We start from the raw sequence: 18,870 nt of genomic DNA on the forward strand, positions 1-18,870 counted from the left end.
ATAATGCACAGCTGGAAGAGAATCCCAGTCAGGCTGAATCACAATCAAATTGTAAAGAAGTGCTTCATGTTATTTTTATGGTCATCATATTCAGCTTCAGTTATCATGAACAATCACAGCAATGTTTTCAATTGTTTGAAATCAAAGGGTTTTTTTTGGGCAAGTTACTGCTTGAATGAATTGTTCTATCTTGTTCATTAATAATGTATTTCTATTCTACACAGTGACATCATTTAAACTTTACCAGCGCGCTAAGCATGTTTATAGTGAAGCCAGACGAGTTCTACAATTCAAGACAGTTTGTGATGAGACACCTGCCAATGCATTACAATTGTTGGGAGAACTGATGAATCAAAGCCATGTCAGCTGCAGGGATATGTATGAGTGCAGCTGTCCAGAACTTGATCAGCTGGTGGACATCTGTATGTAAGTTTTCCAAAAAAAAAATGACATGGATAATGTAGTTTTATGTTAATTATACATAGGAATGCTTTGTATCACATTTTCCATATAATATAAAGGACAAAATCAGAATTTTGTTTATATCCAACAATTAGTGTAACCACAAATAAAGGCTCATGTTATCTCAGTTTGTTGAAGAAGTAATTTAGGCATAAGGCTCTGAATATGTTCTTAGAATATGTCTGTTTAATGTCAGTGCAACCACAATACTTCAGTTATGAAGTCAGCATTAAAACAACTCTTGAAATAAAATGATTGTCAGGAAATGAGTCAGAAACACAAGCAGGTCAGATTGAAGGTAATGAGTTTATCTATTTAGGCTGTCTGTCAACTTGCTTAGGGTAGATAAAATTCCGCCAGTTATCCTGAATATTCTAAATCCATCAGGAAGACTTCTGATTTATTATTGCTAATCTAAGTGGAATATATTGTACAAAAATACTTAAAGAAGAAGGAACGTGTAGGGGAGTTGGTTTTGTTCAAAGTACTCCATCTTTCCACAGAAAAGTATAATCATATTTTTTCCATGTTTTTAAACAAAAAATCCAGTTTCATCACTGTAGTGAACACCCTCAGTATCTCTCTACATGCTAGGCCTATCTTGTGATGTAAGTTATAGGGAAACACTACATGCAAACCAGAGTGGCAGACTGTAGGACTGTTACTTATGGTTGGATCTAGCTGTGCCTGAGAAGCTGTGGCTACGTGCTAGAAATGCAGGTTATAGCAAAATGTGTTTCCTATGATTTCTGTTCTTGCAGAGGTGACACAGCTCAGGATTAATAATAACTGTAAAATGTAATAAATTATGCTCTGAACTTCCAGGGAACCCTATACACTCATACAGTGAAAGTATCAACGAACTGGAATTGTAATAATTACCATATCTATTTATAAATTAAAGACTAAATGCAAGGAAAAGAAATAAGTGTACACAAGTAATTATTAAGAAGGGTGATCAATTGCTAATGTCTTTTTGCCAACATTTCACAGGGTTAATTTACCTTTTCCAAAGGTTTGCTGCTGCTGCCAAACTTGGCAGAGTCCTTTGTTGATTTAAAATGTCAACAGCCCAAAAAATGCTCCTCCAGCAATATATATTGGGTTTCTGAGGACTCCTCTTGTAGTGGATCTAGCTGTGCCTGAGAAACTGTGGCTACGTGCTGGAAATGCAGGTTATAGCAAAATGTGTTTCCTATGATTTCTGTTCTTGCAGAGGTGACACAGCTTATGTTAAGGAGTCTCTTGGCCTGAATTTGCAATGACAGGATCAGCAGCCCAGGGTTCAGTTTCTCTTTCATGTGGACTTTCAAACAGATCTTCGTGATGCTGCCCATAACAGTCACGTGGTTGCATTCAATTCCAATTCATCCATTTGTTTCTCGGATGGAGCTCATATATTGCCAATTAAATACAATTTGTTCCATCTGACAGGATATATTAAATATAATTGTGAAATACAGAATTATATGAATATTTTAAAATATAACTGTACTACCTAAATGTCAGTTACATACCATTTGACAGGTCCACACTGTCACAAAGTCTTTCTTCCTTTTGTAAGTTGTTGACTTTTTTTTGTAAGGGTGGATGTGGAAAGGATGTTTTCTCTTAGGGGCCACTGTTTAAAAATAAGGAGTCGCCCATTTAAGACAGAGAGGCAGTGGAAGGCAGAGGTAGATAAATTATTGATAAGCAAGGGGGTGAAAGGTTGTTGGGGGAGGGGGAATGTGGAGTTGAGGTTAGAATCAAATCAGCCTTGAAGGGCCAAGTGGCCTACCCCTGCTTCTAATTCCTACGTTCGTAAAACAACCAAACTCTGTTTTCACAAACTGATCAAAAAGACAACTGGCTGATAGTCAGACTGTGTGGACCCTGGAGTTCTGGTGTTTAAAAAGATATTGGTTCTATTACATTATTAAACAATGTGTACAAAATCCAAATAGGATGTATTTATAATTTGGTATTTTTATACGTTTATAAGGTCTGACAACTCAGTAGTGTGTGTGTGTGGGGGCCATTGCATCATCTTTTACCAATTGGGGCTAATAGCAGTGAATTCTAATGTCACACTCTGTAAGTATCAGTAAATATCAATTTAACCAAAGGAAGGTTAACTCCGAATAAATATAGTACCAGGAATTGCATCATTCTATCAGACACAGTGAAGAATGTTGTTGACAGTACTGGAAACATCTTAGTTGTGCAGAGAATTATATACCTATGCAGAAATTGAACTTGGTTTTCTCCCAGCTTTTAGTTCAATGTAGGTATACAGAAATACTGAAGGAAAGAGCATGGATATGAACACTGGACTCCCAGCATGTCCAGAGAAAAGATTCTCCCTGGACCAGCAGTTCTGTAAATTTTTAGCTCACCTTCCACAATCAGTATACCTACCCATATTACAGTGATACATCTTCTCAGGTGTCTGGCATAGCTTTAGTACTGCAAGATCAGCCCTAAGGTAGAAAAACGAAAGCTTAAAAAATATCTTAACACTATAATTATTCAGCTACCCTTGAGGACTCTTATTCCTTCTTTCTTTTTCCTCCATTCTATTTAACTTTTAATCAAAATGAAAGTCTTTATGCACCTCCTTTCCGCTTGCCCTCCCTCCCGTTCAACATCATTACAATGGAGTAACTTTTTTTGAAAGGCTTTAGTGGTTAAAACAAGCTCCAAATGCCGTTTTATAGAAAATCTAAAGTCAGAAGGATTAAGATCGACATGGTTATATCATAAATATGATCAGTTCAGTCTCTCTGAAGCACTTCTTATGCTTCATACTAAATGAATACTTAACCCCAGTTTTCACAGAAGTACGGTTTGTGCTAATGGCAATACAGAAGAAAAGTACAAGAAGAGGTGGAACAACTGGGTAGCATAATCGTTGGTGAAGAAGGAGTACTGAAACAATTGATAGAACTCAAATTGGGAAAGGCCCTGATGGCATGCGTTCTAGAACACTGAGGGCCAATGAGGAAATAGCAGAGAGAATGCCTACAATCTTTCAAACGTCCTTGGAAATGGAACTTGTGCCAGAGGACCGGAGGATTGCCAGCATAACGGGCGGGATTTTCCCCTCAGTGCACTAAGTATGGTGGCAGGTGTGAAAATCAGCATTTTACCTGCTGGCCACAATGGTGGGCTTTTGCACTATATCACCTGCTTCCCGCTCATTAAATGTGCATGGACGGGAAACATGCTAGGTCGCTGACATGATTCGCCCGCCCCGCCATAAGCTCACTGCTTCTTCATTTCAGGCGCCGTATTTAACATGCAGCTACGCACAGCACTCTCAATGTCTGCAGCCCAGGAATGGCCCCGAAAATCAAGAAGACAGTAGCTCCCAAATTCAGTGACACTTCATTGGAACACCTTTTGGACGTAGTTGAGGCCTGCAGCAATGTCCTCTACCCCTGCTCTGGCCGCAGGAGGTCCAACAAGCTCATCAATCTGGCTTGGGAGGCAGTGAAGGTGGTGGTCAATGCCAGCGCTGCACAGGAAAGGTCAGGCACACAGTGCAGAAAGAGGATGAATGATCTCAAATGATCTCATTCGTACTGCCAGGATAAGTCAACCATCCCATCACTTTCAGCTCACACAATCACAACCCATCACACATTCACTGGCAGCTCAAGGGACATCACCACTCATTCTCTCACACATCCCCGCATCTCCATCTGGGCTCACCTCCTCTGGAGATCTCGTCCTCATCCTGTCCGTGACTTTCCTCACCACACACACATGCCAGGCATCCTTATCATCTGCCCTGGCATGCATCTTACTTACACTCTCTCCATCTGCCTTTATGCAGGACAAGTCGCACTTAATCGCAGGGAGAGGCCCCAGACAGGGGGTGGAGTCCCGGAACACAAGGTCCTCTCTCAGCCTAAAAACCGAGCCGTTGAGCTGGCGGCGATGGGGAAATCGGCAGCAAACACCCACGTGCGGATCCTGCACCAGCTCATCTCTCAGGCAAGCATATGAATGCATTGTCCTGTTTTAGAGTCGCCTGCCATGCATTAATTATCTGTACTTTCTTTCATAGGAACCTCAACCAGCTGGGTCCTTAGCTTGAGCCCCGACGACACCACAGCAGAAGACCTGGCACGGTGCTCAGCCACACCCTCCACCAGGCAAGATACACACACCTCGTTGGCACCTAGTTCTAGAGCAGGCTCGGGATCACAATCTGGTCCACAGCAGGAGTGGGCAGGGGCATCAAAGGAAGACTGCTGGAGGCCAGGATTCTGCTGAGTCCGAGTCAGATGACGAGACTCTGGACTTGGTCCTAAATCAGCTGGTGGAGCTGCAGCGACAATCACCGGAACATCAGGAAGGGATATCAGCTGCATTCTTCAGACTGCAATGGGCAATGGAGGTGTCCATCCACGTTCAGTCTGAGGTGATAGTGCAGCATGCCAACACAGTGAAGTCAACACTGGCAGGATGGCAGCTGCAATGGAGACCTTCATCTAGGACATTGGTCCTGCACTGGTGCAGGAGCTGCAATCCATTGCTGTAGCCATTGGTGGCATCCATCAGTGGGCATGTGAGAGGGATGCAGGGCACGTTGCTCTCTCTTCAGCTGCCCAATCTCCTCAAGGAGTCTGCCAGGGGACCTCGGGCACCCAGCAGATGGATGCCCTGGGGCCATCTACCCAGTTGACTCCAGGAGTGTCCAGCTGATCCCAATCCCCTCTTCATGTGACCCCTTCACACTCAGCTCCACAGGATGAGGAGGGTCCACCTTCCACACAGCAGGACACCCAAAGCAGGGCGGGGCCTTCCAGGTCTCTGCTCTCCAGAGGATGCACACCAAGATCATCACAGACAACAGGACGTACCGGTCAGCAGGCTGTCTCCATCTCTGCTGTGGATGTCGGGGATGCACCCAGACGTAGCAGTAAGGTTAGGAAAGTTTAAAAAAAGTTAGGAGCCCAAAGGTGGCATGGGTGTTCACAACATGTTCATAATGTTCAGAAGTGTAAATAGAATCACACCCATTTCACATCACCTCTTGTGTATGCCTCCTTTTTATGATGAGCTGTGTTGCTGTCAAGCAGGTGTGATGCCATTGTGCCTTCCCCCCACTTATCACAGATGTCACAATCATAGGCTTCTCTTCTATCTAGTGTGCATCCATATAATCACAGTGTGTGCCCCTTATTCACATCATTCTTGACATCAGTGATGCCTCAACCTTAATGTTAAGTGTGTTTGTGGAAGGAACCTCGTTCACATGCTTTGCAAGATCATGTCATGTCTATTCTTGTCTCTATAAGGTTAAGGCAGAGGTATTCTCCTATCTCATCTGCATTCTAGAAAGATGAAGGTATAGTGTACAAGGACAGATGTTTTTACACATGGAGAAAGGTCATAAATCAGGGAACTCCATGTGCGCTCTGTCATCCAGCAGGGTTTTCATGCTATGAGTCCATACTCAGAGCTCGTGTGCACACCTGTCGGCCAACCGCATTTCCGACTTTCCGAGTGTACATCTGCTAAGCTCGCCAATAAGTGGGAGCACCTTGCCACCTCAAGGTGCTGAAGCTCTATCCCTCTCAGCTACATGATTGCCCTGGCACTCGAACCTATAACCTTGATTGTTTCTCAACCTGTAATTGCCTGTATTGGGGCCACATGGGTCTTGTCATCATGTTGGGATGCAGCATTGTGCGTCCCATCACCTAAACACACTTGCCGAGACGTGTGATGCTAATTGCAAATGGTGATTTCTGGTTGTCCACAGAGCCTTTGAGCATGCTCTGGAAGCACATGGCTTTAGACAAGGTTGAAGGGAGCAATGGGATAGGAGCGAGGATGTACTGAAGCTGAAGTCTGCTCTTTATATTAGCGATGACTTGTCACCTTGAGGGCCTCATGGTGCCTGAGCATTTTGGAGTTCGCAAGTGCCAATTGGCCATGAGGGCACAATGTGTGTCTTAAAGAGGAGGGATTTTAATATCTGGCACGCAAGCAGTTGAACATCGTCATCTTCAGGTGGTTACATGCATAGTAAGGTGAGGATAAAAGCAGGCCAGCATTCCCCAACCGAGAGTATCGGATATTAATGTGACAGAGAAAAAGGCAACACAGAGGATTGAATCATCTCTGATTAGATGTACACTGCAGAACAACCTGCCTTGGCCCAAGTGTCATCTATTAGTTTCGCCATCAAGGTTACTCAGAATGTGTTGTCCCATTGCTGCAGATGGATCACCTTAAGGAGCTTTGTCAGATTGAAGTCATAGAGATACGAGCCCACTGAGGATAGTGGAACAGCTCCTGGCTGCTGTTGCGACTGGGATGCTGGAGGGACGCTTGAAGAGGCAGCACCTTCTGACATCTGATGCCAGGACTCCCTCCTCCAGTTAGCATTTCCTCTGTGCAAGGACACATGATCCTGAGGCTTCATTGTCCTTCGAAGGATCAGGACAATGTGAGCCGGATGTGTAACTGTTCACTCTCATATTGAAGTCCATGGTTGAAATGAGAGGAATTGCAACGCTGTTGTTAATGTTGGCCTATGATGAAGGACACTATTCCAAGAGGGTACTCAGTGCAACTTGTCATCCTCCTCGTGGAATCTGGTAGCTATGAGGGCCTCATGTACACGCCTAACTCGTCTAGCCCATGCTATGGCCTCTTCCCCTGCAGTTTCAGCTTCAACAAACTCAATGCCCTCCTCCATATTGGCATCTGGCAAGTCCTCCCCCCTTTGCAGAGCCAGCTTGTGCAGCGCACAGCAAGCTACGATGATCTATGTGACCTTCTGGGGACTGTTATGGAGCGCTCCGCCAGATCTGTCCAGGCATCGGAATCGCATCTGTAAGATGCCTGTGGTGTGTTCCACCAATGTTCAGGTAGCAGCATGAACTTTGCTGTACCTTCTCTCTGCAGGATTCTATGATCATTTGAATGGATATCATCAGTCACATCCTTTGCAGATACCCCTTGTCACCAAAGAGCCAACCCCAGATCCAGTCTGGTTCCTCAAAGATGCCCGGGATCTGCCATTCACTCAAGATACATGGACGCTTCCTGGGTATCTGGCACAAATCTGCATGATAAGTTTCTTATGGCCGCAGACCAGCTGTACATTGTTTATGTGTTGGAGTTCCTGTTGCCAAGAAGCTTTTATTGCCACATGAGTGCAGTCGATGGCACTCTGCACCTGTGGGATCCGGAAATCGCTGCGAAGTCCAGTGTTTTGGCTTCCTGGCTTGCTTGATCTCTGTTGAAATTGATGTAATTGTGGGCCTTGGCAAAAAGGGTGCCTGCCATCTCATGTATGCATTTGTGAGTGGACGCTTGAGAGATCTCGCAGAGGCCCCCAGTAGGAATCACTTGTGTAGAAGTTCAGTGTGGTGGTTACATTCACAGCCCGTGGCAATGGATGACATCCCAGTCTCTGTGGCACCAATTCCTGGAAATTTGAGTCACCAGACCCCTGGACATTTTAGGTGTCAGCGGCACTGTCTCTCACTCATCTGCAGATAAGACATGCGAGTTCTGTACAACCTCAGTCTTGCAAGGTACCCACGCATGACTTCTCTGTGAGCCTCATCCTCTGTGCCCAGAGGGGCCCTGCTGCCCCTTGGTCTTGAGGGTTTAGTTCCTCCTTTGTCACAATCTTCTCCTCTCCTGCCCACCTGTATTATTATGACACAGCTAATGGAAAATGCTGGACTGTTCAAATCCCAGAGGGAAACTTGAAACAACTGTCATAACCAATTTTGCATGTGTATGTTTCAAGATGCAGGCTTTGAATTCAGTACTAATAAGAACACTGAGTTTCAAGAGGTTTTTATAAAACTAAATTAGACATTTATTAATACAAGAAAGTTTGTAAGCACATACATATGTCTACAAAATTACTACTATAATAACTTCAAAAATCTCCTAATTAATCTGAACACCTCCATTAAGGCAACAGTAAAACACATAGATTTAAACAGTTTGCTGGCAAAGCACACTCTGGGCAGTCGCATTCAAAATGAGTTTCTTTCAGCTTGGGTCCTTGCAGACAGCGGCTTGAGGCTTACAGGCTGAAGGCTTTAGATCTTAGAATCTCTCTTCCTTTATACATATTTTGCTCTTTGAATGCACATTTTCATTGTATCACTATGTCTTTTGAACTTTACCTCTTCTAATAATAAAACCCTTTCATAATACCCACTTTATTAGTAATCCTTGGGAAAAATAAACAAACACACTGTTTCTGAACTTCACCTGGTTATGTGTAATATTTCACTCCCTCTCCTTGAATCCAAGCTACACTAGTTTGTTTAAAGTAAAATGCAAATTGCCTCCGCGTTTATCTAATTAACATTTCAAACCTACTTCTCTTCCATACATCAAAGCCTCTCGATCAGCTGGCTTTAATCCAATTAAGACACACACACACATAGACACACATTAACACAGATACCACTAAGCCCTATTTTAAAGTAATTTCCAATGACATTATAGACATTATATCTTCTTGACATTATGTAGGCCGCAACAAATCCAGGCTCCACCTTCCTGATGGTCTCCTCTCTGCAGCATCAATGAAAAACAGACATGAGTCAGCATCAGCTTGCAAAGGTCCTATTTCTGTCAATGACTCTTCAGGGAATGTGGGTTCAATGGCTTTGTTCCAGTGTTGGAAACTAATCGCCCCCAAAATCCAGGCCAGTGCAGGGTTCATTTCAAGGTGCGCTTCCCCTCCTCTACATGACCAACTACTATGAGATTGCTTTGGCCAGGTGCTTGGATGTACACTTTAAGCCCAAGCGCTTTGGATCCTCATTCATTGCACTCTGATACCACACTCTTTGGAATACATATGAGGAAAAATGTGGAACAGAGATTATTTGAGGGGGGCCTGAGGCTTCTCTTCAATGATGCTGCCAGAGGCACGATCGTAACATGCACCTGAAGCTTGTCTAGTCGCCCAACTGCTCTGGAGGGCATTACCGCTCTGGGGAATCTCCACTCAGTGAACAAGGGGTTAATACAGGGAGGTCGATTAGTGCCCCTTTGTGGAGTTAGTCTCGCATGAAAGCACATCATGCTTCATTTTCCTAATTCCCTGCATTGTCATTGAAAGGCTCCTAACATATCTAAGCTGTGCGTCTCTCATTTGGGAATGCAGAGTTCAGTTGGGTGCCCCCCTTAATGGCACCCCACCCCCCCCTCCCCCAAGTGCCCTCCAACTGGCCCCCCAGAGCCCTCACCAGCAAAGTATCTCCTCATTTCAATTTTCTACAATGCCATCTCTGCAGATTGGAAGACGGTGGTGCTGAGGTCTCTCTACCAGACCAGCTTGGACCCTCCCTATGTGAGTATGGAAATCCCTCCCATTGCTCTGCAGGAGCTTAATGTTCAGGTTTCCCTCCCTCCAAGACCCTCTCAATCCTCTTCCTGTATCCCTTCATCCCATTGTGATTGTGGTTGATATCCCTTAGTTACCTTGGAACATGGTGAGGTAGATATGCCTATGCTCCGTGTGGACCTCACCGCTCCCCATCTTGAGAACAACTGCACAGTCTGACATATACCCCCCCCCCCCACCCCCCCACCCTGCTGACACCCTCAAATGCCCTCACAGTACCTTTCCCCATCTAAAGGCTGCAGATGACTCCCCTGACTGTGTGTGTGTCATCTGCAGCCCAGTATGATGCCAGAATTCCCCTAGGACCAACACGCGTGATCTTATGACAACATCCTGGGCACGAATGAGACTGGACTGACATGCCCACACCTTGCCTGCACAGGGACAAGGACAGTCTTTGCAAGATCAACATTGGAGCACTTCTTCACTCAGCGATCGTCTCGTTCTGGCCCAAAGTCACTTTGGTCATTCTGTAACCAACTGTCTCCCCACCCTGGCAGTGAAGACACTTTCCCACTGCCGCTGCCCAGCCATGTGTTTGATTGCAACCCCCAGTGGAGACCTTCCCTGCAGCACATTCCCATGCTTCAGGCCAGTTTCCCCCCTTCCCCAGTGGAGGCCTAACCCTGCAGTGCATTAAAAGCCTTACTACTTGTTTGGTAGATAGAGACTTGCCCTGACACCCCCCCTGAAAGCAATGTGGTGCTGCTTGCAAAGCCTGGCGCTGAGTCTGAGTTGCCGCCAGCGCTGTGTGATGTGAGGTAGGCAAATGAACCTCAAAGTCATGAGCGAAGTGCAGGTCACCAGATGCACGCTGCTAATATTGTTACGACCGGAAGGGAGGAGTGAGCGAATTATCAAGACCCACTACTCCGCAGGCCAAACCATTAGTTTACACGTTTAATTTTCATACTAAAATGGCCAAATATGTAGCTATACTTCTAGTACCCTCTAGACCAGGCTTCTTTCAAAAACTCAATGATTAATTTATTTAAAACAAAGCTTCTTTTAACAAGTTGCAAATACTGATTAACACACAATTATAATCAGGAAGGAAAACTATCCATCTCTTCCTAAAGAATTTCCCCAGCACGTGCACACACAGACAAAAAAAGGACAAACAGATAGAGTCTCTCTGCAGAGATGGTTTTTGAGGATGGGCATTATAAAATAAAGGATAAAGTCAGCAGGGTCTCGACACTGTCGGGCTGGAGTTCTTTCGTGTGAAGCTGGGTCCCTGGACCCGGTGGATGCCTGGAAGTTGTCACCACTGGTCTCAGCTTTGCAAGTCCAACTGCAGACTGGTTACACTCAGATGAGGGTTCTCCGGCTACACACAATTTGAGGCAAGGTAGAGAGAGAGAGAGTCAGTCAGTCAAGATATCCTTCTTTCCTCAGCTTGCTCTCTAACAAGACTGCCTTCCAAACAAGCAGGTTCACAACTTCAGTTTTTTTCCCCTCTGCTAGGTGATTGCCTTTTTGTCTCCCAGCTTTTCATTAATTAAAGTGCTTTGCAATTCAACACAAACAAAACAGCTCCTTCTCAAGTACCATAGAGGTCAGGTGATTTCTTGGACGAAGCCTGCTTGTTTACAGTTCCAAGGTGAACTTATGAACTTTTTAAAAAAAAAAATCCCAGGTTAGCACCCAGATGTCCAGATCATTCCATTTTGTAAAAGAAAACTTCAGTCTTGAGAGATATGATTCTAACAATATATTGTGAAACACGTTGGTCTAATTGGATGTCGACATGGCCTCTTGATACAGCGTAGGGAGATGGTTCTGGAAAACAGCCTTTATACTGAAATGCAAATGTATTAAAATGATGTGACTGAAGTGCCGCAGTGGGAAACAGCCCGCCATTGACAGCTGGAGCAGACAATCCAGATTACTTTTATGACAGTGGTAAACAGGTTTTTCCAATCTTATGATATTTTTCACTCCCGCCCATGACACCTGGTGTGGGTGGGGCTGTAAAATTCCGTTCAGTATCTCTGTTCTAGAAGGGAGAAAAGGTAAACCATATAACTACATATCATTCACCTTAACACTGGTAGTCCCTAAGGTTCTAGGGGCCATAATATGGGATAAAGCTAATACTAGTACATTTTCAAAATATTCTGAAAGGATTCTTGTTGATAAATGAAAGCATGAGCTATTAAAGGGGCTGCACAGTGTGAATAAGAAATTGGTTAAAGAGCAGGAAGCTGAGCATAGTGCTCCACAGATGTTTGTTTAGATGGCAAGGATTTAAACAGTGGTGTTCCCCAAGGGATTAGTGTTGGCACTCTCTGTCTTAGTATACAAAAATGATTTGGACTTGTGAACAGGGGGCCCAAAATCAACACATGAACATGAGGGAAAAACAGGGACATTAACCCTGAAGCAGATTGTAACTGATTTTAGGAGGATATGGACAGGTTAGTAGATTGAGTAGATGTCAGATCAAATTTAATGTGCAGAAAAGCCTCTAAATTTTAAGCTGCAACTTGAATTGAACATTTATCTGAGACACGAGATACAGCTCAGAAACTGTAAGTTTATTAAGGCTTGGACTGGGTGAGCAGTAAATGTTGAACAGATTGATGGACAACACTTTGTGCATGCAGTCTTGGGCTGTTTATCCAATCATTGGCACCGTCAATACTCTTACCATTTCCAGATTCCTTAAAGTATGCTGGCTTCTCCTGCTTCTGTTCCCAGATCCTGCTTGTAGTGTACAGAGCACTGATCCTGGTCATCAAGTGCTGCCGGAGAAGTTGTGTTGTTAGCCTGGCAAACAATGGTGGCATCGTTTTGCCAGATATTAAAAAGGTTTGGGTTTTTATTACTCCCTCGCATGCCCACAGAACTCATTTCAAGCCTCTATGTTGCAATTCTTTTCACTTGGATAGAGGATTGGTTAGCCGACAGAAAACAGGGAGTAGGCATAAATGGGTCATTTTCGGGTTGGCAAGATGTAATGAGTGGAGTGCCACGGGGATCAGTGCTGGGGCCTCAGCTATTTACAACCTGAATCGATGACTTGGATGATGGGACCGAATGGATGGTTGCTAAAATTTGCTGATGACACAAAGATAGATATGAAAGTAAGTTGTGAAGAGGACATAAGAAGTCTGCAAAGAGATATAGATAAATTAAATGAGTGGGCAAAAATTTGGTAGATGGAATATAATGGGAAATTGTGAACTTGTCTGCTTTGGCAGGAAGAATAGAAAAGCAGTAAATGGAGAGGGATTGAAGAACTCGGTGGTACAGAGTGATTTGGTTGTTCTGGCACATGAATGATAAAATGTTAGTATGCAGGTATAGCAAATGATTAGGAAAGCAAATGGAATGTTGTCATTTATTGCAAGGGGAATGGAATATAAAAGGGATGTTTTGCTACAGTTGTAGAGGGCATTGGTGGGACCACATCTGGAGTACTGTGCACCGTTTTGGTCTCCTTATTTAAGAAAGGACATAATTGCAGTAGAAGCCGTTCAGACAAAGTTCACTCAACTGATTCCTGGGATGAAGGAATTATCCTATGAGGAATTGTTGGACAGATTGAGCCTGAACCCCTTGGAATTTAGAAGAACGAGAGGTGATCTTATTGAAACATATAAGATCCTGAGGGGACTTGACAGGGTGGATGCTGAAAGGAAGTTTCCCCTCATGGAAGAGTCTGGAACTAGGGGACACAGTTTAAAAATAAGGGATTTCCCATTTAAGACGAAGATGAGGATCGTGAGTCTGTGGAATTCTCTTTTCCCGAGAGTGGTGGAAGAAGGGTTATTGAATATTTTTAAGGGAGAGGTAAATAGATTATTGACTAACATGGGAGTCAAAGGATTTTGGGGATAGGCAGGAAAGTGGACTTGAGGCCACAATCAGATCAGCCATGAAATTGAATGGCAGAACAGGCTCAAGGGGTTGACTGCCCTACTCTTCCTAGTTTGTACATTTGTATGTACTTCATTTTTGACTGACACCTTTCACCTACTCCCTTTTCACCTTGGCAAAAGCTGACATGTATTTAGTTCATTTTGCAACTTTATAAAGATTGAAATGATGTTTGTTCTCAAATGTAGCCTTTGAACTGTAGACATCCGTTTAAATTTGATCTGATGGCCTGATTTCGTGCATCTTCCAGCAGGCTAGCTTCCTGTAAGATGGGCTAGCAGCTACAAATAATATTTCAAATAAGCTGATTAATCGATATAACAGACAGTTCAATCATTGCTGTCTTGTCAGCTTTGCACCAGCAGCCCGGCCAGAAAGCCTAAATTTAGCTGGACTGTAAACTCAACCTTCTTATTGTCTGGCAAGTATGCCAGTCACATGCAGTTTAATGGGGCCACTGTGGTTTCTAGTTGGACACTTTCTAACATCCTTCTAAATTTTAGCATAGTGGAATCTTTGCAACGGCCAACCATTACCAGTTCTTGTAAAGTTGTTTCCAATTTCGATAAAATTATTCCATTATGTTTACATTGTCACTAACAGATCATAACCTGAGGAATTCTCCCCACGCCTTAAGTCCTCAATTTTTGAATCAATTACTCACCCACATATTGAATTTCATATTTTCCTTCTGTTAGATGAAAGGAATTGTTGTGTTGCTTTGCTTCAGATAAAAGTATTGTTTAGGAATTAAGACAGTCATACAGGCAGCTGTTCCAACAGAGAGACAGCGTGCACAATGACAAACAACAGATATCAAACAAAAATGATTGGAAGAAGTAGTTTTCCTCATTTCATTTCTGAGTAATACTAATTGGGTATCACTACATCAGAAAAATTGAGAGAAAATATGGGATGTCGAAAGGAAGAGGTTATATGATGGGATGATGCAATGTCCTAAAAACCTCTCCCATGGGTTTGAACGCCTGCGGACTATTACTTGACTCAGAATGAGGAACACTACACTTTTGAAAAGTAATCTACTTTTTTGAAGTTTTTGTTTCGGGGACTACAAAACCTAAAAAAATTGCATACCAGACACATGTGTCATTCAACATTAAAAAGCTTCCTCTGATATCTGACAGGGTCACTTGCTACATGATCTGGGTGAAAGACACTTCTGTCCTTGGAAAATGCTGAGATCGATTACTAATGGGACAAATGTATCTAAATTATTGCATAGCTTTGTAAGTTACTAGTGTTAGATCAATGTATCAAATTTTTTTTGTATATTTTTGGAAATAAAGTATATCACCTGGATTACTGGAAAACAGTGAAAACATGTTGAAGGAATTAAAATAATGTTCCTACCTGCTGGTGTAGTCTCACTGGCATCTTGGTTAAGATTTTCCATCCCAGTGGGCAGGTATTGCCTGCACACCATTGCTGCACTTCTAACCTTGACCAATTTCATAGAGTTGGACTAATCCAGACGTTGCCAGCAGGATTCCTGCCTCTGTCATACAATCAGTCTTAGGTGGGGAGGAAGGAAAATTACTGACAGGCCTTGGGCCAGTAGGCTTTACTGCTTAAAGTAAATCCCCCTCAATCCTGCCTCAGACTATGCAGTCAATCACTTGAATTAATTGTATGACTAAGGTAGCGCTTCAGATTGTTAAAGGAGCCCGTTGGCAGATATGCACTTGCCATTGATGCCATGCAAATTAGTGCAAATATGTTGGATGATGAATTCATGTCCTTAAAATATGCCCACCTATACTGGAGTGAAGAATATGGGGTTGCCTGCACAGTTAACTCCCTGTCTGATTTCCAAGACTTGCTGCTGTGGTGCACCCCTATTGGAAGAGCCAACCCTGTTCCAGATGATGTCTGCCAGTTATCCTGCCGCAGACAGTAGAATTCTGTCCCAGCCTGTCTTGTGAAGCGGAAAATGCCCAGGCTCACCACCACATGTGGTGCAACTTAAGTATCACCAGCAACCCGGAATAATTAAGAAAAATGTTAGGGGAGGAAAAGGAAAAATCAAAAATGTCAGACTACCCATTGGCAGATAAAAGAACTAATGCTTGAAGCAAAATGTAGTTGACAACATGAGACACGACATCTCTTTCTCTTTGTAAAGCCAATTTGAGCAGACCAGGTCCAAGGAAAACCCATGTCCCCATTTTTTATTTAGGGGGGTGGCTACATAATTACATAATGTGACAAGAGCTTCAGTTGAACTAGAGAGATTTAACACAGGACTGGTTTTACCAAATTATTCTACTTAAGGCTGTTGTATAACTATAGTGCCGCCTCATTTTCTTTGTCACTTGCAGTGGAAGTTTAACATGCGGCAATTCAGGTTCCAGAAGACGCAGATCTGATTCGAAGACCTGCAGCTGTCACCAGTGGAGCCTTGGGAAACTGAGATTAATGTGCCTTAATCTAACCTCAAACAAGTATTCCTTATCGAACCAATGAAATTAATCATAATTTTCCAAACGGGCTGTAATTTGTGAATGGGGCTTCCGTTTATTGGCCTTTGGAGCCCAGTAGCTACTAGATTTCAAATTGATAGAGGGTCCTAACATTTCATCTGACTCTAAATTAGAGGTATGGGCTAAAAAAAAAGAAACATTCAACTCTGAGTCTATGATGTGGTCAGATGCCACTGGTGGTTTTTAAACACTAATCTTCAGTAATATTGTAAGTCTCACAAATGCCAGGTACTGGGTGGCATCAATGGGTAAAGCATTGCCTGTTTACCTTTTATAAGTGAGATTCAAACTCATCTCAGATTGATGGGATAAAATTTCCCTTGGAACTGCTTGCTGTAAGCATCTTATGTGAAAAAAGTTAGGGCAGTCTTAATTGAATTCCTAGTAGACATGAGCAGTGCAGTACGATGTGTGTTTCTGAAGTTGGGGTTGAAACAGAGGGAGCTTTCTATCTGGTTTTGCTATGTCTGACCTGAGAAAAGTTCCATTCTAATATCTTGCATTCTGCTGTGCACAACAATTTAAAGAGGAGAAAAAGGATGCATGTCATGACATTTTGGTGGTATATAATATTTTAGCATTATATAGTAAAGTGACTGCAATAGACACAAACTATTTACATATTTAGAATCCAGAGTACAGTTAGTGTTTATAGATAACTATAATATGAAAAGTGAATGTTCATTTTCTGTCTGATGACATTTACATTAATTATTATTCTCTTTTTCAGGCAATCTGGTGCTGTTGGCTCACGGCTAACTGGTGCTGGATGGGGAGGCTGCACAGTGTCAATGGTGCCCACCAACAAGTTAGATAGTTTCCTGACAAAGGTGCAAGAAGTCTATTACAAAGCTGATGTTCAAAGGGCAGCTTTGCAGACACACAGTCTGTTTGCTACCCAGCCTGGAGGAGGAGCTGCAGTTTATCAAGAGGCCTAAGTAAGGTGCAACACCTGTGGGAATTAGGTGGTCTTTTCTCCAAAATAAACCATTAAACTGATCCATTTATTGCTTGTTGCTTTGAGTAGTTAAGGTGCATTTGTTTAAATGAAACATTTATATTTTTGCAAGAAATTTGAGGTGATCACAAACCATTGTTTCTTTACAGACCCAGTTTAATTTCTCCAGAGACCACTACCGACAATGCTCCTTTTGTGACAAAAGATGTAATTGTAATTCTTAATGTTTTACTGAAGACTTTCAATAGTTAGACCCAGTAGCAATTTTTCTGAAGAGTCCATTTCACACGCAATTTCACTTGAACCTTCTTCTGACTCTATTCTCGTCTCTGCTCCCACTTCTACTGTCTGTGCCTCTGCTCCCGCCTCTGCCTTCCCTCTGCGTCTGCTCCCGCCTCTGCGTCTGCTCCCACTTCTGCCTCTGCTCCCGCTTCTGGCTCTGCATCTGCTCCCACTTCTGCCTCTGCTCCCGCTTCTGCCTCTGCTCCCGCCTCTGCATCTGCTCCCGCCTCTGCGTCTGCTCCCGCTTCTGCGTCTGCTCCAGCTTCTGCCTCTGCTCCCGCCTCTGCATCTGCTCCTGCCTCTGCATCTGTTCCCGCCTCTGCGTCTGCTCCCACCTCTGCATCTGCTCCTGCCTCTGCGTCTGCTCCCGCTTCTGCGTTTGCTCCCACTTCTGCGTCTGCTCCCGCCTCTGCATCTGCTCCTGCCTCTGCCTCTGCTCCCGCCTCTGCGTCTGCTCCCGCCTCTGCGTCTGCTCCCACCTCTGCGTCGGCTCCCGCCTCTGCGTCTGCTCCCGCTTCTGCATCTGCTCCTGCCTCTGCCTCTGCTCCCGCCTCTGCCTGTGCTCCCACCTCTGCCTCTGCTCCCGCTTCTGCCTCTGCATCTGCTCCCGCTTCTGCCTCTGCTCCTGCCTCTGCATCTGCTCCCGCTTCTGCCTCTGCATCTGCTCCTGCTTCTGCATCTGCGTCTGCTCCTGCCTCTGCCTCTGCTCCTGCTTCTGCATCTGCGTCTGCTCCCGCTTCTGCCTCTGCTCCTGCCTCTGCGTCTGCTCCCGCTTCTGCCTCTGCGTCTGCTCCCGCTTCTGCCTCTGCTCCTGCCTCTGCCTCTGCGTCTGCTCCCGCTTCTGCCTCTGCTCCCGCCTCTGCCTCTGCTCCCGCTTCTGCCTCTGCTCCTGCCTCTGCCTCTGCTCCTGCCTCTGCCTCTGCTCCCGCTTCTGCCTCTGCGTCTGCTCCCGCCTCTGCGTCTGCTCCCACTTTTGCCTCTGCTTCCGCTTCTGCCTCTGCTCCCACCTCTGCCTCTGCTCCCGCCTTTGCTTCTGCCTCTGCCTTTGCCTCTGCGTCTGCTCCCACCTCTGCCTCTGCCTCTGCCTCTGCCTTTGCTTCTGCCTCTGCCTTTGCCTCTGCCTCCGCTTCTGTCTCTGCTTCCGTCTCTGCTTCCGTCTTTGTTGAACTTGATTTTTGAGGTTCCTCAGTGGATTCAGTTGTAATGTTCTAATGGAGATGGAGATAATGGTGAAAGAACAAAATCATGTTGCTGTTAAACATGTGTGTACTATGCCAGATATTTTCAATATTGCACTTCAGACTAGAATGTTTTGTTCAATAATATTTTTTCTACCCTACATTGGAAACAGATGTGATCAGAACAAGAAGGTTGATCTATTAATTAAGTAGACT

The 18,870-nt window shown here is 44.2% G+C and overlaps 1 protein-coding gene across 7 annotated transcripts in view; it reads left to right on the plus strand.

Annotated features, from left to right (window-relative positions):
- The window catches only part of galk2 (galactokinase 2), a 168,205-nt gene extending 150,106 nt beyond the window's left edge, over positions 1–18,099 (plus strand). For 6 of the 7 annotated variants that reach the window (XM_041175299.1, XM_041175295.1, XM_041175294.1 and 3 more), the window contains 2 exons: positions 225–426; positions 16,967–18,099. In XM_041175299.1, coding sequence (XP_041031233.1) covers positions 225–426; positions 16,967–17,174 — 410 coding nt within the window. In that variant the 3' untranslated portion in view covers positions 17,175–18,099. The remainder of the gene's footprint in view (positions 1–224; positions 427–16,966) is intronic. The other variant, XM_041175293.1, reaches the window with a different exon arrangement.
- The last annotated feature ends 771 nt before the right edge of the window (positions 18,100–18,870 follow it).

Source organism: Carcharodon carcharias, chromosome 26, assembly GCF_017639515.1.
Source record: "Carcharodon carcharias isolate sCarCar2 chromosome 26, sCarCar2.pri, whole genome shotgun sequence".
Lineage (NCBI taxonomy): Eukaryota > Metazoa > Chordata > Chondrichthyes > Lamniformes > Lamnidae > Carcharodon > Carcharodon carcharias.